At 46.2% G+C, this 24,812-nt stretch overlaps 2 protein-coding genes across 4 annotated transcripts; both read left to right on the top strand.

The window, feature by feature from the left end:
• Positions 1-3,162: 3,162 nt before the first annotated feature.
• Positions 3,163-4,197, top strand: LOC148001298 (uncharacterized). The gene is made up of 2 exons (XM_087584509.1): positions 3,163-3,559; positions 3,665-4,197. Exons 1-2 carry the CDS (start codon positions 3,163-3,165, stop codon positions 4,195-4,197), a joined length of 930 nt encoding a protein of 309 aa, XP_087440635.1.
• Rest (RE1-silencing transcription factor) lies at positions 3,252-24,193 on the top strand. 3 transcript variants are annotated; one of them, XM_087584423.1, is made up of 5 exons: positions 3,252-3,575; positions 5,617-6,519; positions 12,713-12,796; positions 18,477-20,744; positions 23,681-24,193. In XM_087584423.1, exons 2-4 carry the CDS (start codon positions 5,625-5,627, stop codon positions 20,705-20,707), a joined length of 3,210 nt encoding a protein of 1,069 aa, XP_087440549.1. In that variant the 5' UTR covers positions 3,252-3,575; positions 5,617-5,624; the 3' UTR covers positions 20,708-20,744; positions 23,681-24,193.
• The last annotated feature ends 619 nt before the right edge of the window (positions 24,194-24,812 follow it).

The raw sequence follows: 24,812 nt of genomic DNA, 5'->3' as shown, positions 1-24,812 counted from the left end.
AGCCTTGAGGCAGACACAAACGTTAAAAGCAGATTATTAAAACTCAATAGAGCACTGGTGTGGGGTCAAACTAAGCTCTTTTCTACAGAGAAGATGAAAGGGCTGGGAATGAGAAGCACATGGACGTTCAAACACAATATTCCACTGAGCTTTGAATATGATTGAGGGCATAAGGTAATTGAAATGAAAAAAAAAAAAAAAAAAAAAGAAAGACGGATGCGGGAGGGAAGCCCACTGGTAAATAAGTCACCCACAGAGCAAAGTCTCTATCCGGTGGCTCTTTACATTTTGAGAGGGCAAAATAGATTTTAGTCTGTCAAAAACAGTGAAGAATTCACGTTTTTAGGACCAACCCCCCCCTCCCCCCGGAAGTCTATGGATTTGTAATTTGGCTTTGAATTTGACCTGTGGCCTGCATGTCATGATAATTTGGGTCACTTTGAATATTCCATCCCTTGGACAATAGCCTCTGCAAATGTTAAACGAATGCAGCTGCCGTGAGCCATTGGTCTATTTGCATCACAATACGACGGACTAAATCCACAATTAATAAACCATTTCCAGTTAGCAGTCACTCGGAGGAGGAAATGAAGGATATTCATCCCGGGAATTGGAAAAAGCCGGGTTTCATTTGTGCCCTTTTGGACATAAAAGAAATAGTTCATATCCTTCTTTTCTGTTTCACAGACTGGGGCTCACTTCGCAGCTCCGGCAGGCCTAGAACTTACCGTGTAGTTTAGGCTGGCTCAAGACCTGTGATCCCTCTGTTTCTGCTTCCCGAGGGCTGGGATTAAAGGAAAGGGCAAGCAACTGGCCTCAAATCTGACAAGTTTAGTAGATAGAAGCTAAGCTGGGCTACTTGAGACAATTTTCAGCAAATGCATGCATGCACACACGCACGCGTGCACGCAAACACCATCGCCACCAACGATAACAACAACCGCAGCAGCAACAACAAATCCATATATAAGAAATCCATTTACAATCCAGGCTTGGTGCTGCATGCCTTTAATCCCAGCATTCAGGGAGGCGAGGGAGGCTAATCTCTGAGTTTGAGGCCATCCTGGTTTACAAAGAGTTCCAGGACAGCCAAGGCTATACAGAGAAACCCTGTCTTGAAGAACAAACAACAACAACAACAACAACAACAACAACAACAAAAAAGGAAAACCATTTAGGAACTGGAGAGATAGCTCAGTGGTTAGGAGCACTGGGTGCTCTTCTAGAGGGCTCAGGTTTAATTCCCAGCACCTACACGGTGGCTCACAACTGTAATTCTAGCTCTAGGGGTTATGGCATCCTCACAGACAAAACACCACAGGAAAGAAAAAAATCTAAAAAACAAGAGGAGAAAAACATTTAGTCTCAAGTTAGATTTTTTATTTTATTATTTTTAAGAAAGAAAGGATTGCTGGATTGGAATTAGGGGCAGTTGGGAGAGTACAGTTTAGCATTCAGGACTCCCAGCACTGCAAAAACTTGGGTGTGTGGATCCAAACCTTTAATCCCAGCATTTGGGAGACACAGGCTGAAAAATCTAACGTTCAAGGTTATCTTAGGTTACACGGTGGGTTTGAGCCACTACGCCTGGCTCTCTTTTTGAGACAGGGTCTCATGTATCCTAAACTGGCCTCAGACTAGCTATGAAGCTGAAAATGACTTTGAACTCTAGTTCTTTTGCCAAATACTTGCCAAATCCAAGTTTTTGGATTGCTGGCTCAAGCCACCAACCGGGTTTCGCACTTCGCCAGTTCAGTGGGAAGGAGTTGTTGGCTTTTCATTTGTTCTTCCTCAATTTCACTCTGCTAGGGGTTCTTTTCAAGTCCGATTCGATGCACAGGGCTTGCACTGAAAAGACTTTGGTGCTCAGTGGCCTACACCTGTAAGACCAACACTCTAGAGGCGGAAAGACCACAATGTGGAGGCCTGCCTAGGCTACACAGGGAGACTGTCCCAGGAGAGAAAAAAGCCACTGAAGTCTTTGGTGGTCAAGTACTCTAGGACTTTCATTCTACCTCCCATTCAACTTTGTGCCAGCTAGTTAACTTATTGTAGGGTTCTTTGGAAAGATGGGCTCTACAGCATGCCAGGAAAGTGAGGTAAAAAAAAAAAATGTCAAAGAGAAACCTGCAGTTCTGCTTCCAGCCCCTGAGTGCCCACCTGCTACTCCATCTGTTGTAATGTTAACAATAGGTTCACACATTTAGATCAGGTAATGCTGGCCTTGAGTGCCACCAAGAGCTTTAAACTTTTAGTTGGTAGTTCAGTGACTACAAATTAAAGGTTACGAGGCCCACGTTTCAGGAAGGCATTTAAAGCAGGCTAAGAAGGCGTTTCAGGTGAGAAGGGACAGGACCTGAGACTCCTGTCCCCATTATAAGACACCACGGGCTGAACTTGGCTTTGCCTCAACTCCCATAAGGACTGCATTTCTCCGGGTTAGAGTTTGAAATTTGAAAGCATTTGCCTTCACGAAGCTTAAAAATGACAGTGAAGCATAAAGATCTGTAGGCGGAGACTTAGATTTGGTTCTTGACTGAGAAAGGTCTCACTTTGTAGCTATGGCTGGCCTGATACTTGTTTCATAGCACACACTAAAGCTTCAAACTCTCAGCAATCCTCCTGCCTCTGTCTAATTCTGAGTCTGATCCCCCCAATTTGCCAAGTGGTAGTTGATGACCTCGATCTCCTAGTGCTCAAGGCTTTCAAGTAGGCATGTGCAGCCAGGCCCGATCTCCCTTTTTGTATTGTTTTGAATTTTTTGGACTAGTGTCCCTAAGTAGCCCAGGCTGATCTTGAACCCTGGCCTCTAACTCTTGATCCTCTAGTCTCAACAGTATCCTGAGTGTTGGGATTACCGGTGAGAGCCCACACGCCAGGCCTGAACAGTATTTTCTAGGGCTTCAGCCTTATTTAAGAGGCCAGTGACAATACTTCTTAAGAGGGCAGTCAATGCCTGTACGTTTTTCTCTAACAACTACTATTCTCGTGCACGCACGGGAAGGCTGGGTGGAACTTTTGCTATTTGTTTATAAAAGAAAGAAGCACAGGGAGTAGGTTCCGCCCCTTTAATGAGCGTAAGGCGGGAGTGGGGGTCCGGGCAGATTAGGTGAGGTTCCCCCCAGGCGCTCCTCCAGGCAGGCCAGGAGTCCACATCGAGCCATGGGGCCGAGGGGCGGGGCGCGCTCAGCGGCCACGCGCGCGGGCGGGAAGGGGGCGTGTCGACGGGCGCGCGCAGACGGCGAGGGGGCGTGTCCGGCGGGCGGGCGGCGGCGGCGCGGTCCGGGTGCGCGGCGCAGCGTCCTGTGCTGGAATGTGCGGCTCCCGCGAGCTCGCGGAGCAGCAGCAGACCGAGCGCCGCCGAGGCCGCGGGCCCCAGACCCTGGCGGCCGGGACCACAGCGACGGCAGGACCAGGGCCGGCGGTCTGATCCCGCTCCGCGATCGCACACCGGGTCTCGCGGGCCTCGACGCCCAACTTTTCCCCTCTCTCCCTCCCCTCCCCCGAAAGTCCGGCAACAAAGAAAAGGAGTTAGAGCGACGGGGGCGGCCGTCCGTGGGCGCGCAGCTAAGAGGGTAGGACGCCGCGGACCCGGGAGAGCGACGGGGGAGGGCGGCGGGCAGGCGCGGAGCGGCGCGAGGCGCTGTCCAGGGCTGATCTGCAGATACTGTGGCTCGGGCGGCGCGGCAGGCGGGCGGGGGCGGGATCGGGTTACGGAGCGAGTCACGGGCTGGGCCGGGGGCTGGTGCGGAGCGGCGTGGGCACTGGTCCCCAGCAGAGCACGGGGCGGCTCTTCCGCACGGCCCTGGGATTCCGGGCCGCGGAGGCCGGAGCGCCGCTGCTGGTGACCGCGGTCCTGAAACTTCCCCCTCCGCCCTCCATCGGCCTCGGGTCCACCGCCCCCGGCCCCGCCGCGGTCCCAGGCTCGCCGCCCCCTCCCCCAGTCGGAGCAGGCCCGGAAGGCGGCCACCCCGCTTGACTCAGCCCGAGGCACGGGCGGCGCCGCCGGCGGGCTGGACAGCGATTTCTGCGGCCCTCGCTGGGTCTGCGCGGTGGGGGAGCGAAGTTCGCAAACTTCCGGGCGCGGGGGCGGCGGCGGCCCGCGTGGGGCCCCTCGCAGCGACCGGGGGCCGACAGCCTCGGGAGGGCGCCGCGGAGCCCCGGTACAGGCCCGATCGGACGCCGGTAGCGAGGTAACTTTCCGCCGGGTCCCGGGCTAGTGCGGACGGCGGGGGAGGGGGCTTCGGGGCCGCGGCCGGCCGAAAGGCGCCTCTAGGGTGGTGGGCAGCGCGCGAGGTCAGAGCCCAGGCACCGCCCGCGGGTTGGTGGCGGAGAGGAAGCAAGAGGGCCCAAGTTTGCAAAGAGCTGCTTTGTGTTTGGTATTTTGAGAAAATGGCCGAATGCCTATTTCAGTTAGGAATGCCGCCGCCGAGGCCGACGCTGGTGGCAGCGGCACATAGGAATTCCATGCAACACGTTGCTCTCAGGCTGTGCTTGCACTGTCTGCCGGAGAAACGTGGACATTCCTTGGAGTGTGGCAACTGAGGTGCGTGTGGAGCTTTAAAGTGGATGTTGAGGTCCGTTGTGGAATCCGTGGGGCTGTTGAAGTCCGGAGAGCGCTGTTTTCTGTGATGGCATTCGGGTTCAACTTTTTGTTGGGGCATGTAACTGAGCGAGCTTGTGTTTAGACTCTAGGTGAAACGGCCCGCTTTTTGTATTTTCGGTTTAAGCCTGTCTTTTAGATACTTTTTTTTTCATATCTTGCCTTTAATAATTTGCAAGAGGGACACTGAGTTCGAGTCTAGTACCTTTGATGCTGGAGGTTTGAGACCATTTAAAAACTCAACTTGTTTTCAAGAAGGTGATCTGTAATGGCTTCCTCTAGGCAAGTAGGCCAAGTCAAGCACAATGCGCGTAAGTTGGTTGACGTGTTGAGTTGCACGACTCTTAGGGGAGTTTTCTAACAACAAAAAGCTCTTTAAAACTTCCCCTTTTGTGGGAAAAGGGGATCCGTAACCACCCCTTTAAATTAAGAGTCATCAAGAAAATAAGAATCTGCGACTTTTTAAGTTTATTCTTTTAGAGTTGGTATAGAATTCTCATGAAGAAGTTGAATTAGTCTTGCAAATTTCTTGATGTGCTCAGTATAGACCCAGAATCGCCAGTGTTTTTTTTTTTTTTTTGTTTTTTTTGGCGTTCTCATTCAGACCACTGAACTGTTGAAAGGGAGAAGTGAGAAAACAATAGTTAACTATTCAGTGCTTTGGTTATTAAAAGTAATTTTAGTTAACATTAAAATTGTTAGCCAACCGAAAGAAGGTTGACACACTTGCGAACAGGTGTAGACTTGATGGGTCAAAGAATTGTTTTTTTTCCTTCTGGGTTTAGGGGAAAGAGCTCATTTTTGTATGCTTTTGTGACTGCAATGAAGAGAATTGAAAATTAACAGCACCCTTGCCCACGCCTACCTAGTGCTAGGATTACAACCACATAAAGAAAAGTAAAGTTGTTGTTAGATGTTTTTAAAGATTACATTAGAAAGATGCTTGATTTGGGTAATGGGGACTGGATTTAATTTAATTTAACTTTTTTTTTCTTTGGTTATGCTTTATCCAGCTACAGTTATGGCCACCCAGGTGATGGGGCAGTCTTCTGGAGGAGGAAGTCTCTTTAACAACAGTGGCAACATGGGCATGGCCTTACCCAACGACATGTATGACTTGCACGACCTCTCGAAAGCTGAACTGGCGGCACCTCAGCTCATTATGTTAGCCAACGTGGCCCTGACTGGGGAAGTGAATGGCAGCTGCTGTGATTACCTGGTTGGTGAAGAGAGACAGATGGCCGAGTTGATGCCTGTTGGAGACAACCACTTTTCAGATAGCGAAGGAGAAGGCCTTGAGGAGTCGGCTGAACTAAAAGGTGACCCCAGTGGGCTGGACAACATGGAACTGAGAAGTTTGGAGCTAAGCGTTGTAGAGCCCCAGCCCGTATTTGAAGCATCAGCTGCCCCAGAAGTGTACAGCTCGAATAAAGATCCCGCCCCTGAAGCACCCGTGGCGGAGGACAAATGCAAGAATTTGAAGGCCAAACCCTTCCGTTGTAAGCCATGCCAGTATGAAGCGGAGTCTGAAGAACAGTTCGTACATCACATCCGGGTTCACAGTGCTAAGAAGTTTTTTGTGGAAGAGAGTGCAGAGAAGCAAGCCAAAGCCAGGGAATCTGGGGCTTCCCCGTCTGAGGAGGGCGAGTTCTCCAAGGGTCCCATCCGCTGTGATCGCTGTGGCTACAATACCAACCGGTATGATCACTACACGGCACACCTGAAGCACCACCTGAGAGCCGGGGATAACGAGCGTGTCTACAAGTGTATCATTTGCACGTACACGACAGTCAGCGAATACCACTGGCGGAAACACCTGAGGAACCATTTTCCCAGGAAAGTCTACACGTGTAGCAAGTGCAACTATTTTTCCGACAGAAAAAATAATTATGTTCAACACGTTCGAACTCACACAGGTAAGAGAGCCTAAATTCTAGTTCCCAAAGTATGACTTCTTGTAGATTGTGTAAACTGAACCCATCTAAGATATGCTACCGTTTCCCAAGGGAATTGAGGGCTTAGAAAAGAAGAAAGCTTACTGATTAACCTTGTGTAGTAGTGTAGTAGTAGTATACTGAAATGACTTTATATCCCCTTCCTTTTTTTTTTGAAACAGAGACATAGCTCAGGCTGTCCTGACATTCATGGTTGGCCTCAAGTTCAGATCCGACTGCCCCTCCCCCCACTGATAGGATTAAGGGCCTGTACCACCACAAGGGGCCCCTCTTCTATTTGAAACAGGATCTCTAGTAGCTCAGACTGGCCTTGAACTCACTGATCTTGTAATTGAGGATGTTTAATTTCTGATATTTCTGCTCCCACTTTCTAAGCGGTAGGATTGCAGACATGGCATGTGCCCCTGTGTCTGGTTTATGAAGTCAGGTGGAACACAGGGCCTCCTCATCGCCACACAAACATTCTGTCTGCTGAGCCTGTGTCACCTCTTGCCCATTTTCTGTCGTCGTTTACTCTGTGTATGAGAAGTTTGCGATGGTCTATAACTGCACCATACGTTGGCAGTGCCTTCAGAGGCCAGCAGAGGGCATTGGGTTTCCCAGGACTGACACATAGGCTGGTGCCACGTGTGTGCAAAAAACCGAACCCTGGGCCTTCTGCAAGAGCAGCCATCCCCAGCCCAGAGTAGAGACACTGCCAGTTGAAGCCATTTTCTTAAAAGAGCAAGCAAGCAAGCATTTGTTCTTTTCAAGTATAGGAGGACTTCTTTTCAGAAAATTAGTTTTCGCTCAGCATATCCCAATCCCTACAGGTTTTGAGGACTTTGTGGCCTAGAAGTGTAAGTCTGTGTAGGCTTTCATGTTCCATCTCCTCAGACTCACACCTAAAAGAGAAGTTTCAAGAGGGTTGGAAAGATGGCTCAGCCATGAAGAGCACTGGCTGTTCTTCCAGAGGACCTGACCAGAGTTTAGACCAGAGAAAAGCTTATCCTGGAGATTCAAGTATGACCTTGGCTGCTCTGAACTCCCCCAGTGTAGCATTCTCTCCCCAAACTTTGCCTTTGGATCCTGAGTGATTACAAGTCTGTGTCACCACGCCCCATCCTTGTCTTCTAAGACAAGGGTTTGTTTCAGTAGTGGCTGGGGCCTGCTGCACTCTCCAAGTCTTGCTTCTTGAGGTTCTTATTAACAAGTCTAGGAATTAGATAGGTGTGACACAAAACCCTGGCCAGCCTAGAACTCACTCTCCTGCCTCAGCCTTCTGGTGCCTGAGACACGTAAAAGTTTATCCTGAGAAGATGGGTATACTTAGTTTGACTTGCAGGTTTACATCTTGATTGAATGTTTGCTAGTATAGGGCGTAGAGCATCTTCAACATTTATTAGAGTTGGCTAATTTTTTAAAAAGTATCTGTCATCCTTAGAATGGTACTTTGCATTTTGTATATTTGTACAAAAGGGAAGGAGTGTGCTTAGTTAAATTTTAGAAATGATTGGAATTCTGCTCTGGTCTTATGGTAAACTTTTGTTAAATGATTTTTTTTTAAAGATTTATTTATTTATTATATATGGGTACACTGTTGTCTCTGTCTTCAGACACACCAGAAGAGGGTGTCAGATCTCATTTACAGATGGCTGTGAACCACCATGTGGTTGCTGGGATTTGAACTCAGGACCTCTGGAAGAGCAGTTGGTGCTCTTAACCACTGAGCCATCTCTCCAGCCCTAAATGATTTTTTTTAAGAAGAATTATTTACTTTATGTTTATTGAGTGCACTGTAACGGTCTTCAGACACATCAGAAGAGGGCATTGGATTCTATTACAGTTGGTTGTGAGCCACCATGTGGGAATTGAACTCAGGACCTCTTCCAGAGAAGAGCAGTCAGTGCTCTTAACCACTGAGCCATCTCTCCAGCCCCTTGTTTTGTTTTTTAAACTCGTTTGTGACTGCATGGTGGTGCATACTTTGAATCCCAGTGAATTCCAGGACAGCCAGGGCTACACAAAAGGAACCCTCTCTAGGTTAGGGTAGACTGGAGCATAGGGTTGGGGGTGTCTGGACAATAAAACAAGAAAAACTCAAGTCTGCTATTCTAAAGAGCAAACATTCTAATCCAATCCGCTCTAAAGATACACTAATGTGTTACACACGTGCAGTAGGACATTACTAAAAGGCTTTCAATTCTGAAAGGGGACCATTATGATTCTTTCCATAAGACTAAGCAACTGTACGTACAGTAAAAGCACTGTAGTTCCTAACAGCAGTGGTCTGCAGTCTGAGCCAGGGTTCTAACTGGTGCATACACAGACCGTGGCGCTCTGTGCATTGAGAACCAGGACTACAGACTGCCAGAAACACCTCACATTTTATTTTATTCTTAATGATAGTCATGGCTGTTCTGGAATTCACAGAAATCCACCTGTCTTCATCTCCCAGCTTGTACCACTATATCTGGCTTACATTTTGATTTAGTTCTTCAGAAACATTTTATTGCCAGTTGTTTGAAGCCTGCTGTTAAAGGGAGAGCTGGTTGGGTCTTACCCCATGCTGAACAGATTGTATCAGCCAACTGTTAAACTAACTTCATCTAGGCTATCTTATCCAGAAGCCATATGTACAGCATGCTGCTTTAACAACTCTCCTTAAACTTGACACTGTGCTGCTTGTGCAGAGGACCTGAATTCAGTTCCCAGCACCCACGGCTTAGAGCTGCCGCCTGCTCTCACTCAGCAGGTACCTGTGCACCCCCACACCTGGACTCTAGATACCCAGACAACCAAAATCACAGGTACCTGTGCACCCCCACACCTAGACTCTAGAAACCCAGACAACCAAAATCAGACCTGGTGAGACAGTTTGGCTTCTATCTCAACAGAAGGAGACAGACATCTTTGTTTGAAACCAGTTTTTATTTTTTATTTTAGGGTTTTCTGAAACAGGGTTTCTCTGTGCATCCCTGGCTATCCTGCATCTCCCCCTGTAGACCAGGCTGGCTGGGAATTCAGTGATCCCCCTGCCTCTGTCTCAGGTGCTGGAGCCAGCCTGGTCTTGACATAGTTCTTTTAGGCTAGCCAGGCCTACATAGTAAGGCCTTGTTTAAAAAATTTGGGAAAAAAGCTTAAAATCTTGGTGATGACTAGAGGTAAATCTAGCATTTGGAGGCAGAGAGCTGCACCTTTGAGGGTCTGTCTGTCTGTCTATCTCCATCTCCATCTGCATATCCACATCCATATATGTAGTTGCAAATCAGCCAGGTAACATAGTGAGACCTGGCCACAAACAAAAGTGGTGCAGATTAAGTATTGAAGGAGTAACTGAAAACCATGGTTCACTGTGCCGTCCCTGTTGGTTCATGCTAACACTGACCATGGAAGACCATGTGCAGGGTGCTGTGGGCAGTACAGCGCTCTTAGGTTTAGTCGCTTGATTTACTAGTCAAGTATGTATTTATACTTCAGAACTGTTAGGTTGCTGAGGCCTTCAAGAGGTTTGCAAAGCCACATTCCGTCAGTTCCTCTTTCTGTGGTCCTAACACTCTAGAGGCTGAGGCTAGGGGATCTTTTTTAGTTCAAGGTCAACCTGGGCTTCATCACAATGAAGCCTGTCTCAGAACCAAATCTGGGTGGGGGTGAGGGTCGGGGTAAGCCCTACTAAAGAGCTAAGCTATTTTCAACAAAAAATTTGATTTTTTTGTTTGAATAGTTCTAGTAGGAAAAAAAAACAAGAAAATTTTACTTTTCTTTTTAAGATTTTATTTTAAGCTAGTGTAGTGGCCCACACTATCCTAGCACTTTAGAGGCCTATGCAGGCCTCATCTATAGGATTAGCCAGTTAGGCGCTGAGGCCCTGTTTTGAAAAACAACCAAAGATTTTTAGAGAGTGGTAGTGGAGACACTTGTACCTATTTCCTAGGAAGGAAGAAGTGTTGGTTTCCTCCACAGAATCGTTATTTGTGTAATTGTAGTTTGAGACAGGGTTGCTTTTTGTATCCCCAGCCTTCCTGAGCTTGTGTAAACAGGCTGGCAGGAACACTGCAGAGATCCACCTGCCTCTGCCTCCCCTGAGTTAGGGTTAAAGGTCAGTGGCACTATGCTCTCGGCTTCTTTAAATTTTAAGTTTTTTCCCCTTGAGTGTTTGCATATCAGTGCAGGCGCCTTAGGGCCACAGGTGCTGGAGCCCAGGGAGCTGTAATTAGGCAATTGTGGGCCACCTGCTGTGGGTGCTGGGAACTGAATTTGGTCTGGGAAGCCTTGTGAGCTCTCTTAATGGAAGGCCTCTCTCCCACCCACCCCCACTTCCTTAAAGATTTATTTTGTTCTTTGTGAGTGTGTTACGTGTATATGGGTGTCCTTGGAGCTTTAAGAACATAGGATCCTTAGAGCTGAAGTTACAGGTGCCAGTGAACGGGGTATTGGGAACCCAACAAACTCGGGTCTTTGGAAGAACCTGTGTTTTTAACTGCTGAGTTATCTCTCCAGGCCCCACCCTCTCTTTTAAATAGGATCTCGCTATTTACCTCAGGTGGAACTTGAGAGTTCCAGATTTTCCTACTTTAGCTCCTGGGTAATGAGTATGTGGGCACAGGAGCTCACAGCCGTTTTAATGGCCCTTTTACATGGGTGACAGTTACCCATTACATGACTTTGAGCCTTTAGCTACCCTTTTGTTGTTGTTTTCGTCATCATTAGGGAGGATACAGGGTTTCTCTGCTTATCTGTGGTGTTCAGAGAGATCTCCGTCTGCCTAAAAAAAACCTGCTGCTGATGGCCTGAGGCTTTCCATGTTTGAGCAGCTTCTCTAAGCCAAGCTGCCTCTCCTGACAGCTTCATTTCTGAGTGTAGGAATGTAACTCTGTCATTAGTTTGATGTTGGGGTTGTTCTGTCCTTTGGGCATTAATGTCTATGTCAGTTTCTTCCTTTGAGTTTTGGGACCACTCAAATCATCTTTGTTTAATGTGGAACTCAGGTTGACATATTTGGCAAGGCCAAGTGCCTTTGCCTGCTGGCAGCCTTGAGACCCTGAGTCGTCTTAGCGTAGCTGGGCTGGTGGTGCAGGCCTGTAATTGAGGCAAGGCAGGCAGTTCATGAGATCAAGGCCCGTCTTGGTCTCAGAATGAGTTAAAGGCCACCTGGGTAACTGAGCCTGACTCCACATAAGATGCTCTTGTTAGTACTGAGTCTCTGGCACCTTCAGCTGTCCTTGTACAACACAACTCTAATGTTAGATCACTCTGCACGTTTTATTATTTCTAGGTACATAAAGGTAACTCCTTGAAATGCAGGGTGGTATATGGTCAAGGCCATTATCCTTGACATTATAGAGGCAGAAGGAACATCTGCTTGTTTGGTGCCCAAGGAAGCCAGAAGAGGGCCTCAGACTGGAACTGAAGTCATGGCTGGTTGAGTGCCCTATGGGTTCTGGGCACCGAGCTGTAATTCTCAGCTCAGTAATTAAGAGCAGGATGGGATTGCTTTTAACTGAGCTGTCTCACTGGCCCTGGTGACCTCCTTTGGCGTCATGCTGTACAACAACTCATAGCTGAGAATGTCTCCTCCCCAGTGTATGAATTTTGTGGGTTCGCTCTACCACTCAGATCTAATTTATACTTACAAAATGGAGTTAACTGACTGAGTCTGCCAGGAATGGGAGAAGAGTAATTTTGATCAAAGCTGCTGAGCTGTGGTTGTGGTGGCTCCTTCCTACCTTATCGTCCTAGCTCCTGGGAGGCTAAGGGAGGAGGGTCAGTTCAGGGTCGTCCGTGCTGGTCAGGGCACAGGTCTGTAACCCTAGGTGTGTATTGGGAGTCTGAGACAGCTTGACCACAAGTTCATTGCTCCTTGTCCACTTTCGACCCTGGCTCAATGGAAACATGGGAATCCGCTGGCTCAATGGAAACATGGGAATCCGCTGGGGATACATGAGCCAGGAGGATGGAGCCTTTGGCTAGCTTGAACTGCCCAGGAGAATCTGGTCCAAAAACTGAAATAAAACCCAGGCAGACCGACCCCCAAATGCCGAAGTTGCCTAAAAGTGTGTGTGAGGGAGAAGTTACAGTGCTTAGGATTTATTAAATTTATTAATTTATTTATAAACCAGTGCTTGGGTTTATTTTTACATATTAACATCTCAACACTGTCATTATAATTTTGCAGGAGAACGCCCTTATAAATGTGAACTGTGTCCTTACTCAAGTTCTCAGAAGACTCATCTAACTCGACACATGCGTACTCACTCAGGTTGGTAAGAGATGGTGACTGCCAGCATTTCAGTAAATCGTCATTTTTATTTCACTGTTGAAAACTACCTTATGAAAAGCTTTCTTTTAGAACTGAAGTTGAGTTGCTTATAACTTACTGTTTTTGGAGGTTTGTTTTTTTCCTTAGATGTGTTCTTATTACATAGCTACTGCTGTGTGGAACTCACAGATCCACCTGCCCCTGCCTGGAGGTGTTAGCATTGAAAGCCTGTGCCATGGTGCCAGGCAGACCCCACCTTAAAAAAGCAAGACCATAATGGGAGGGGTAAATATGGGTTCTCTTAGGTCGGACTCTAGAACAAAACAGAAGTGAGTTTATTTGCATGCTTTTTCTGGGAGGGCTTTGTTTTTTTTCTGAAATTTTATTAATAGTACGTGAGTATTTTGTTAATAGTATGTGAGCATTTTGTTAATAGTACGTGAGTATCTTATTAATAGTATGTGAGTATTTTGCCTGTAAGTGCACCATGTGGGTGCAATGCGGTTTCTGTGGAGGCCAGAAGAGAGTGACAGATCCCCCCCCCCCCCCCCCCGGGTGCATTGGAGTTTACGGGTGGTTAGGAGACTCTGGGTGCTGGGAACTAAACTTGTCTGAGCAATCTCTTATGCCCAAAGGGTTCCTAATATTTGTTAGAACCGGGGAGAATTCTACATAGTCCACAGGTTAATTTATCCCATTTTCTTTTGGATTGTGTGTGTGATAAAGTCCGGGGCTGGGTGATTCTCATTAGTTAAGATGAGAGTACATTGCTTTTCCAGAGTACTAGGGTTCGATTTCTAGCACCATATGGTGGTGGTTCACAACTTAATCTCTCGAACTCTGGTCCCAGGGCATCTAATGCCCCTTCTGGCCTCTGTAGGTACTGCATGCATATGATGCACAGGAAAAAAGGACCTCATAGGTACAAAAACAAAGGATTGGCAGTGTAGCCTAAGCCTCCCTCATTCTCTTCCCATCTCAGTTTCTTTATTGCTTGTATTATGACATTTGTGTACCTGTCCTCTTCCCTTCTGTCTTTTTTTTTTTTGGTTCTTTTTTTCGGAGCTGGGGACCGAACCCAGGGCCTTCCGCTTGCTAGGCAAGCGCTCTACCACTGAGCTAAATCCCCAACCCCACCTTCTGTCTTTTTTTGAGGTGGTCTCATGTAGCCCAGGTTGAGGATTCTCTTATCTCTTAGTACATAGCTGAAGATGTCTTTAAATTCTCGGCCTCCTGCCTTCCCCTCTGAGGTGCTGGGGTTAGGCATGAACCCCAGTTGAATGAATTCCAGTTCAGTGGCGCTAAGGGGACTAGTGTACAAAATAAATGTTAAAAAAAATAATGGGGGGTTGGGGATTTAGCTCAGTGGTAGAGCGCTTGCCTAGGGAGCGCAAGGCCCTGGGTTCGGTCCCCAGCTCTGAAAAAAAGAAAAGAAAAAAAAATAATGGATGATCCAGTTCACTGACTTACCGCAAAGTCATCACATAGGGCTATATGGTGGCTGAAATAGGATCACCGCTCTCAGTGGTCTCTGTTCTCAGGACATAGAAAAACTTAAAAGCAGATTTCGGGGGCTGGGTAGATGGCTCAGCACGCAGGTGTGGTAGCTCATAATCGCCTATAGCTGCATGCACTCAGGGAACCTGATGCCTTACAGCCCCTGAGTGAAGTGGCTATGACCCCATGAGAGTTGGGGGTGAGCACTGAGCATTGCTTTGGTTTGCTCCAAATGCTGACATTTTGAGAAGCTTGCCCACGAACTTCCACGAACTGAGGTTTCTGTGGCACTTTGCTGCCTCTGAGGCCTCACTCCCAGCGGGTTGGAGCCTAAGGGTTCCTTCTGAACTAGGCAGCAGCTACTGGTTCACGCTCAGCTCCTGTGTGCTGCCTAGAGGACTGGTCTGGAGCTGATGATGCTAACTACTGAGTGCTGTCAAAGGTGGAGCCAGTCCCCAGGAACTATTGCTGAACAGGTCCACTTCCCCATATTCTAATACCTTTTCTTTGCCACTACCTTGGCTGGTGTGGGCTAGAGCAGAGGTTGAACCCTTATTAAAAGCAGGCTGTAAAAAATTTAAGCCTACATCTGAGGGCATCTTCATGTATCTCAGGTATAGAAACTTAACGAAGGAACACCCACATACGCAAAAATAGTAAGTAAATCTTTTAAAAAGTATATGTTTTCTACATGGCCTAACGAGTAAGGATGCTTGCTGTCAGTCTGATTCCCCAGACCTGTGAGGAAGGAGAACCAACTCCGTCAGGCCGGTCTCTGACACCTTCACAGTTCTGTTGTGCCCTATTGCCCCAACACAGACATACATGCAAAAACTCAAATGTTGCTGGCATGCTGGTACACAGCTGTAATTGAGAGTTGAGGCAGGAAGAGGGTTGGAAACTCAAGCCGGCCTAAGCCATAATACTGAACTATCCCAGGCAGCATGGTGAAGCTAGCCTTAAAATCTAGGGGACCAAAAATAAATGGTTAGCCTGGCATATCTTAAAAGACTTTTGGGGGGTTGGGGATTTAGCTCAGTGGTAGAGCGCTTGCCTAGCAAGCACAAGGCCCTGGGTTCGGTCCCCAGCTCCGAAAAAAGAAAAAAAAAAAAAAAGACTTTTTGGTGGTGACTGGCTTGAATCTCTCTATCCAGATTCAGAATACAGAGCCCTTAGGGCACGTGTGCTAACTTCTCCATGTTTGCCCCTGGATAACAAGATTAACTTAGCCTCTCAAGATGAGAAGTTAGAATTTAGTTCCCGACCCATCTTTCCGCCTTTCTGTGATGTTCTCCGAGCTCTGGGTGGTGTGACGCAGATGTCTTATTCAAGGCAAAGCATGTCCTCCTCATACTCTGGCCATTTGAATCACTGAACTCTAGCTGCAGTAAGCATCTTGGCTAACTGGATATAGACGTAGGTATTTAGAAGACAGTTTGGGACATGACTGTTAAAACAGTAGTGTATGCACTATGACCTCCCTGGTACTGGGCTCTTGGTCAGATTTACAGTATCTATTTTTTTTTCAAGACAGGGTTTCTTTTTTTTTTATTTTACTTTAATTTTTTTTTTTTTTAAATTTAATGTATATGAGTACACTGTCGCTGTCTTCAGACACACCAGAGGAGGGCATCAGATCTCATTACAGATAGTTGTGAGCCACCATGTGTGTGGTGCTGGGAATTGAACTCAGGACCTCTGGAAGAGCAGTCAGTGCTCTTAACCACTGAGCCATCTCTCCAGCCCCAAAACAGGGTTTCTTTGTGTAGCTCTAGCCATCCTGGAACTGCAGTACCAATTTTTAAAATCAAGTTTAATTAATTTATTGTGTATTGTGTATTCTTGAGGCTGTGCCATCATGGCTTGTGTATAGAGACTACAAGGGGACAGCTCTGCCTTCACTGTGGGTCTTGTTTAGGCATGGCGAGAAGTGCTGTCTTGCTGTCTCTCTTTTTTTTTTTTAAGAACTATGTTTCAGGGGTTGGGGATTTAGCTCAGTGGTAGAGCGCTTGCCTAGGAAGCGCAAGGCCCTGGGTTTGGTCCCCAGCTCCAAAAAAAAGAACCAAAAAAAAAAAAAAAAAAAGAACTATGTTTCAGAATGTTGGCATTACAGGTGTGTGCCACCGTACTTACTGGGTTTCATGTAGGCCTGAGGATTGAATCCAAGGCTTGGTATTTTGTTTTGGGGACAGTCTCAGGCTGGCCTCTATTGAACTCTTTCCCCCAGACAGTCACTGTGATAGGTACCACCAGGCCTGATCTGTCCTCTTGTTCTGCCCAAACTTTTCCAGTGTGCAATTACAGGCCATGCACATTGCATGCTTGCACGAAGTTCACACTAATCACATTACTATTGGCAAGACTTTGTCCCTCTCCAGGCCTCAGAAGAAACAGTTGTAGAGTTCATTGGCTTTTCCTGATGATTTTTTTTAACTGCTGAAGTGATTTTTTTTTTTTTTTAAACCGCTAGGCCATCAGTCTGCATCCAGACTGTATGTTAAAGCAAATGTTTGTTTCCTTTTTCTTTTTCTTTTTTTTTTTTTCCGGAGCTGGGGACCGAACCCAGGGCCTTACTAGGGCCTTGCTCCTGCTAGGCAAGCGCTCTACCACTGAGCTAAATCCCCAACCCCCAAATGTTTGTTTCCATTAGAACATTACTGCCAAGGACACTGTAGGGAAAGTGGAGGAGGAATGTATGTGCTGTGGAAACTGTCCATACCTTTCTGCAGACTTGAGTCAAGCCCAGGGCCTTTCCCTACTGACTTACATTCTTTAATTTTGTTTTTTCCCCCCCCCATCTTTATTAACTTGGGTATTTCTTATTTACATTTCAGTTGTTACATATTCAATTGTTATTCCCTTTCTCGGTTTCCGGGCCACCATCCCCCTATCCCCTCCCACTCCCCTTCTCTACGGATGTTCCCCTCCCCATCCTCCCCCCATTACCGTCATGTCCCCCCCCCCACTTACATCCTTAGACTCTTTTTTTCCCCTCCACATTTTGAGATAGGCTCGGGCTATGGTGTCTATATTGGCTTCAAATACAGTGGTCCTCTTGCCTCAGCCTCATGAGTAGCAGGGATTACAGGAATGTGCTACCATGCCTAGCTGAAACTCTTAATTTAGCATGGCAAGAATTTCATGTGTTTACTTACCTAATTTGTTATACCTGAGGAGGCTTTGAGGGAGATTTGGGATTCGTTCAGCAGACATTTCTAATGGTGTAATCTATAATATTGTCATAGTTAAGCTTTATGTCTAATTTTGCTTGTGGAAAACTTGGATAATAATGAGGATGTTTGAAAGATTAATTTTCATAAATGTCAATTTCCATTTCTCTATGCTTTCCACTGGACCGGTGGGGTATGGATACCCATTTGGTAATATTTACTAGAGTGTGATCTAGTTGGGTATGTATTCAGGTAGAATTTTTTAATGCTTTTAATTTTGGAGCGGGTGGGGCCTGATTTTATTTGTGTCTGTGATTGTGACTGTCTGCTTGTGTTACACACCGTATCTATTTGTATGCCACCAATCAAATTTAGTTTCTTTGCCCTTTTTATAGAGTAAGTTGAGAAAAAAATCACTTAAGTTTTCTAGTTGACGTAAGCCTTATATTTGCTTTAAAACAAACCGTGCTGGGTGCAGCTTTACTCTCTCACCTGGAGGGATGGGTCAAGGTTATTCCCCCTAGCTAAGGCAGAGCCTTAAAACTTAGACCTCTGGCCTGTGACTGAGACCCAGACTCCACTCCCAGGGTTACCTTACAGATGTGAGTGTTTCTTACTGTGTTACGTTCTACTTTTGATTAAGAGAATTCTAGAGGGTGAGGAACAAAAAAGTGAAAGCATTTTTCTCTTAGAGTTGCTTTGTCCCAGAGACAGCGCCAGAGGCCCTCAGACCGCCAGCCATGCCTGCTTTCTGTGGAGCCTGGTCTGTAGTAGAGCCATTGAGCTGCCTCTAAATGGTTTTGAAGATAATGTTGATTATTCCTCCAATTGATTTTGAGAATCAAGAGTCCATCCCAGAGAGGGAAAAGTGATACAAATAAATATGGGAACTAGAAGGTGCATGATGAGTCTTTCCTACAAGTGCTCTGTGGTTATTTCACCTTGATGACTCCTGAGGACAGTTTCATGTTGACTCGTGTCTTTTATCTCTGACATCTCCTCTTTACCTTTAGGTGAGAAGCCATTTAAATGTGATCAGTGCAATTATGTGGCCTCTAATCAGCACGAAGTGACCCGACACGCAAGACAGGTTCACAACGGGCCTAAACCTCTTAATTGCCCTCACTGTGACTACAAAACAGCCGATAGGAGCAACTTCAAGAAGCACGTCGAGCTGCACGTCAACCCTCGGCAGTTCAACTGCCCCGTGTGTGACTACGCGGCCTCCAAGAAGTGTAACCTGCAGTACCATTTCAAGTCCAAGCACCCCACCTGCCCCAGCAAGACGATGGACGTGTCCAAAGTGAAGCTGAAGAAAACCAAGAGGAGGGAGGCTGACCTGCACCGTGACGCCGCCGCCGCCGCCACTGAGCAGACGGACACAGAGCAAGCGAAAACCAAGGGGGTGGACGCGTCTGCGAGGAGAAGTGAGAGGCCTGTAAAAGGCGTTGGAAAAGATGTTCCAAAAGAGAAGAAGCCCTGTAGCAATGCCTCTGTGGTGCAGGTAACTACCCGAACTCGGAAATCAGCGGTGGAGACTAAAGCAGCGGAGGGAAAACACACAGATGGACAGACAGGAAACAACGCAGAAAAGTCCTCTAAAGCTAAGAAGAGCAAAAGGAAGATGGACGCCGAGGCCCATCCCTCGGCTGAGCCTGTGACTGAGGGACCCGTGACAAAGAAGAAAAAGACGGAGAGCAAACCCAAGACCAGCGGCGAAGTGCCGAAGGGCAGCAGAGTGGAGGACAGGAAGGCGGACAAACAGCAAAGTGCTTCCATTAAGAAAGGCGGGAAGAAGACGGCTCTCAAGACTAAGACAGCTAAAAAAGGCAGCAAACTTGCTCCGAAGTGGGTGGGGCACACAGAACCTTCCTCGGAGATGGCTCAAGGAGGGGAGTCTCCAGTTCCTGCTCTCACTCAGGCGGTGGTCACCCCATCAGGATCTACTCAGACAGAGCTCTCTTCTCCCATGGATATTGCTCAGACAGAGCCTGCCCAGATGGACGTTTCCCAGACAGGGCCGCCTCAGGTGCAGCGGCCTCTTCCTGTGGAGCCTGCTCAATTGGAGCCGTCTCCTCCTCAGGAGCCTCCCCAGGTAGAGCCACCTGCCTGTGTGGAGCCTCCCCCTCCCGTGGAGCCTCCATGTCCCATGGAGCCTGCTGAGATGGAACCGTCCCCTCCCATGGAGCCTTCCCAGGTGGAGCCACCTCCTCATTTGGAGCCTCCGCTTCCCATGGAGCTGCCTCAGGTGGAGCTGCCTCCTGTGGAGGATTGTCAGAAGGAGCTGCCTTCTGTGGAGCATGCTCAGACTAAGGTTGCTCAGACAGGTCCTACTCAGGTGGGAGCTGTTCAGGAGGAGCCCCTTTCTGTCTCCGAGCCACCTCAAGTCAAGCTAACCAGAAGGTCATCTCCCCGGAAAGACCGTGCCAAGGAGAAGTTGAGCGTGCTGAGTGAGATGGCGAGGCAGGAGCAGGTTCTTATTGAGGTTGGCTTAGTGCCTGTCAGAGATAGCCAGCTTCTGAAGGCCAGCAAGAGCGCACCGGACCTCCCAGCCCCACCGTCACCACTGCCAAAGGGACACTTGAGAAGAGAAGAGACACCCAAGGACCAAGAAATGTTCTCTGACGGGGAAGGAAATAAAGTATCCCCTCTCGAGAAAGGAGGAACAGAGGAAGCTGGTGAGAGTCGAGCTGAGCTGGCTGCTCCCATGGAATCTACCAGTGCTTTATCCTCTGAACAAAGCTCAAATGCACCAGATGGTGAAACATTACACAGCGAGTGTCAGGCTGACTCCACTGCGGTTTGTGAAATGGAAGTGGACACTGAGCAGAAGACAGACCGTGTCCCTCTGAAAGACTCAGCAGTAGAACCAGTGTCACCTCTTAACCCAAGAGTGGACCCTGAAGCAGCGGCACCAGCTGTGGTGGCCTCCCCTCCTATCACTTTGGCCGAGTCTCAGGAAATTGATGAGGATGAAGGCATTCACAGCCATGATGGAAGTGACCTGAGCGACAACATGTCTGAGGGGAGTGATGACTCAGGACTGCATGGGGCTCGGCCAGCACCACAGGAAGCTACGTCAAAAAGTGGAAAGGAAGGGTTGGCTGTCAAAGTAACTGAGGGAGAGTTTGTTTGTATTTTTTGTGATCGTTCTTTTAGAAAGGAAAAAGACTATAGCAAACACCTCAATCGCCATTTGGTGAATGTGTACTTCCTTGAAGAAGCAGCTGAGGAGCAGGAGTAGAGTAGCTGATCCTCAGGAGAAGCACAATGCGGACTTTGTAAGCATGCCTCTAATTTTAGTTTGACTGTAGACAAATGTAAGTTGCTTTGGTCAGTCTCCAGTGCTGTCTTCAGTAACATTCTTTTTCTTATTTAGTGGTTGTTGGATAAATCTTAGCAAATTCTAGAGAGTTGGTGTAAGGAGACAGATACCTAACCAAATCATGCAGTCGGGTGCAAGGAGAAGGGTAAGATGGTGGAACACGCCCTTGTCTGCCTACAAGTGTTTTCTGTCAGGTTTTCTGTTCTTTTCACTGTAGTTCCTAATTTTTAGTTCTTGTTTAGATTGATAAAAATTGGCTTAGTAAATTACTTGAAGAATTTGCCTGCTTTATATAAATAAGTTAGCACTTTACAGTTTCTTTAGAGATGAAAAAGGATTTAAATTGGAGAGAAATTTCCTACATTGGACATTGTATCTGTCCAGATAATGGCTTCCTAACTTGCTATCAATATTCTGTGTTTATATGTTAATCATTATAAAAAGTGATTTTTGGTATTTTTTACTTTGGTGCTTTTCTGGCTTAAGATGTTGCACATGGTTCTTGTTTTTGTTTCTTTAACCTATGCAGTTAATCTCCCTTCCCCAGAAACAGCATTGTGTTAAATAGTAACACTAGACATATATATGCATGGTTTTTGTTTTTCCCTTTTTGGAGGGATGCTTTTAGGCTTGTTTGCAAAGGGCCATTTTCCTTTTCTTTGCTGCAATTGTCTTTTTTGCAGAACAATAGTGCGTGTGCAAGTTTATAAACAATGGAACATGCAGGTTCAATCCATTGTTTTGGGTTTTGTTTTATTATTTTTTTATTTTAAATTTCACCTCTTACCCATGCCAGGATTAGTTTCATATAAGTTATTTTGAATGGTGAAGAAATGTGTAATTCCACAGCTTTCCAGTCTGAGATATATATATATTATATATAATATATATATATATTATATATAATATATATATTATATATATATATTTTGGCAGTAAGCCATTAGATGCATATTGAACAAAATTTGTCTCGAAAATCAGCCATCAAGAGTTTATTTTGCTGTTTCTAGCTTATTACAGAGTGATCATCCTTTGAGGAGTTCTCTTCAGTAGATGGTTGATGTTGGGATCATCTGTACTGAGTAGATATTTGGAAGCAGAAACCTGGAAGGAGACATAATTATCCTTCAGACTGTAGACCATCAGCTGTGAGAAAGCCATTATGGTCACATGACTAGTCTAGTTTAAGTGCTGAGTCCCAGCAAGCAGCTGCTGCTTCTTCCAGTGAGTACTGAAAAGGCTGGTGTTAACTAAGTACAGTCCGGATTTTAAGTATCACATTTTCTCAGGGATCTCCACAAACTAGTGGGTGTCCTCGCTGTCCCTGTGAGACAGCCTCTGTACAGGAGAGGCCTTAAGTGATTTGTAGCTGTCCTGGTGTTCCTCTGGGGACACTGAGAAACTGCATGTACTCCAGAACAGGTTCTCAGTGTTCTCCAGAGTGTGACAGAGCCCAGCATGGACTTTCTTACTGGTAGTAGTAATGAAGTACGATCCCCGTAGGGATTTGTGACATTTTGCTGGAATAACCTCTGTGTATTTCACTTATTTTACCTGGCGATCTCTGAGCAGGCTTCAGATTTTGACAGTTCATGAAAGATATGACGAGCATTAATGTGTGGGTGAAAAGCTTGGTGAAATTCTGAGTGAAGTTTTAGTTAAAGTTGGTTGAACTTGGAATTGACTGGGAGGCCAAAGATTTAAAAAGCAGAAGATTCTCTCAAGACACAAGTTGTGTGATGATGGTGTGTGTTTTATGTGTGTGCATGAGACTTTGTAAATGTTGAATTCTAGGCTCCGACAATCATTGTAGTGCAGATCAGACTGCAAGTATTTATGTTTTAAATTTAAATTATAAAGCTAGTTAAGTCTTTCTAACAACTAGTTTTAATGTTTATGAGCAGATGTTTGCCTACATTACCTTTTCAAGATGTTGAGAAAGATGCTTTGCAAGCACAGGTTGGAGGCTGGGAGCTGGTTGGTTCTTACTAAGGTTTTGTGAAGTCTTTGTTGCAGAGGAAAACAATGCCTTCTGGGGCTTGACTAGTTTTAATCTAGTCTTTAAGATTAGAAGTAAAAAAACAAAAATACAAAGGAAATTAAAACCTCATTAAATTAGTCTTTAAAAACATTGTTACCTGAAATTGAGTGGGACTTTTGAGGGCTTTCTTCCAGAAAACAAGGACTTGGTCCTCAGGCCTATATTAGGCCTGACCCTTGGTGCCATGTAAGTGTACTTAAAGTCTTTTCAGTGGAAAGTATCTTAGCGATCGGAACTTCTAGTACAGTTGGGAGTTCTTCCATTTGAAACTGATATTTGCATGGGATTGTTTGAATCTTGTTTTCTAGTCTCTCCCCCATCACTACCCTCATAGTCTCAAGGTAGATTTTTTTTCTCTTGATAAAGGAACACAAAAAACGAACATCTTGTAAATTGATATTTAGTAACTAGTGGTAAACGTGAAATGGTAGAATTCTTTACAGCCTAATCCTAGGTAGCCTTAGAGCAATGTATCTTAATTATTTTTGAACCTGTATTCTCCTTGTCTTTTCAAGATATCTTAAGTTATATTTTCTTTTTCAGAGCTGCTTTTTATTTTGGGGCTACTTTTTTTTTAAAATTGAGGCGTAATTCATAAGACTACACTGCTTTGACGAGACTTTTTACAACTTAGTCAGGTTGTCTTTGTCCAGTCTTCCAAGAAGGGTCATTTTACTGTTTTAGATTTACTTTTAAAGTCATGGGTTACTTCAAATGTAGAAATGCAAAGTAAAGCCCAAGCTCACCTCATCGGTTTCGCTCTGAATGTGGACAACGGAAGGAACGACCTACCTGTTAGCATCCTGTTACTCGTAAACTGAAACACTGAAGAAACTCCGTTTTCTTTGCAGAAATCAAGGTCTATCTAAGGTTTCCTGACTGCCTGAGCACATGAGGTGAGCTGACGTCTTAGTTCAGAACAATCTGACTGTAGATTCAGTGTGTGTCCTGCTGGCTGAGGGCAAGCGAGGGCTTCTACAGCTGTGTGTATGTCCCGCAGGCTCCCGTCAGTTACTGGACTCTCAGAACTGGTCTTGTGACATCACAACAATGCTTTGCGCCAATTTTATAAACCTTTACAGTGCAATATGTGTTACTTTCCTGAGGCAAACCAAAGGTATATTTCTCAAGGTTCTGCTGCCTTCAGCAGCATTTGATGGAAGATTTTTTTTTTTATACATTTGTAACAGATGAAGCAGATTGCAGTTTGTTTTTTGTTATTATTTTTTTTTAAATTGTAAACCATGTACCAAGTTTCTGGTCAAGACTGTATAGGATAAGTTGAACGTGATTGCATTCTATTAACCGATATGAGTGTGTTTCCTATGCATATAGTTACATTGAAATAAAGTTCTAAACCATCAGACCTTTGTTTACTGGTGTGTCGAAGAAGCCAACAGCACTTGTGTAACTGTGAGTGTATTGTACCGTGGTATTCTCTTTAGCACTGAGGATCAAACCCAGATCTTGTTCACTGTAGGCAAGAGCTCCATCCCTGAGCTGTCTCCATAGTGTATTAGAGTTTGTAGGAGCTGTCAAGATGGATTGGATAACGGAGAACATGGCCAGTAGGGTCCCTGTGGCTCTGGGGTTAGGAGTGACACTGAGGTGTCAGTGTCACAGTGTTGTTACACCTTCACAGAGAGATGTCCTTCCAAGCAGGTGGAGATTAATAAAGGAAGAGCTTCCTAACGTCGTGCAGGCCCTGGCTGCGGAGTGGGGGCCCTGGCTGCAGAGTCGGAGCTGATGCTGGGCTGTGGTGCTTTCGTTTGCAGATCTTTAGGTCCCAGATGCTTTGAGGAGTTAAGTTTTACAGAAAGTAAAGCTTGCTTGTTTTTTAATAAACGGGAAAATTGCAAAGCATAGATAGTGTCATAGTCTGGAGTCTTATCCAGGGCCATCCTGCCTGGGAGGCGGAGGAAAGCACTGATTAGAGGTGGGGTTTAATGCATGGCTGTCCCCCAGCGTGGGCTTCCAAGCTGC

This window comes from Rattus norvegicus, chromosome 14 (genome assembly GCF_021556685.1).
Source record: "Rattus norvegicus strain SHRSP/BbbUtx chromosome 14, alternate assembly SHRSP_T2T, whole genome shotgun sequence".
NCBI lineage: Eukaryota > Metazoa > Chordata > Mammalia > Rodentia > Muridae > Rattus > Rattus norvegicus.
The sequence above is the reverse complement of the archived record's forward strand: the minus strand, read 5'-3'. Positions and strand labels throughout refer to the sequence as shown.

What these genes read in the sequence shown, in the direction of transcription:
- Rest (XM_087584423.1), top strand. Translation starts at nt 5,625, where the DNA reads ATGGCCACCCAGGTGATGGGGCAGTCTTCTGGAGGAGGAAGTCTCTTT. An exon ending in ACACGTTCGAACTCACACAG is followed by an intron (nt 6,520 to 12,712) that starts GTAAGAGAGCCT and finishes ATAATTTTGCAG; the next exon opens with GAGAACGCCCTTATAAATGT. An exon ending in ACACATGCGTACTCACTCAG is followed by an intron (nt 12,797 to 18,476) that starts GTTGGTAAGAGA and finishes CTTTACCTTTAG; the next exon opens with GTGAGAAGCCATTTAAATGT.
- LOC148001298 (XM_087584509.1), top strand. Translation starts at nt 3,163, where the DNA reads ATGGGGCCGAGGGGCGGGGCGCGCTCAGCGGCCACGCGCGCGGGCGGG. An exon ending in ACGGGGGCGGCCGTCCGTGG is followed by an intron (nt 3,560 to 3,664) that starts GCGCGCAGCTAA and finishes GCTGATCTGCAG; the next exon opens with ATACTGTGGCTCGGGCGGCG.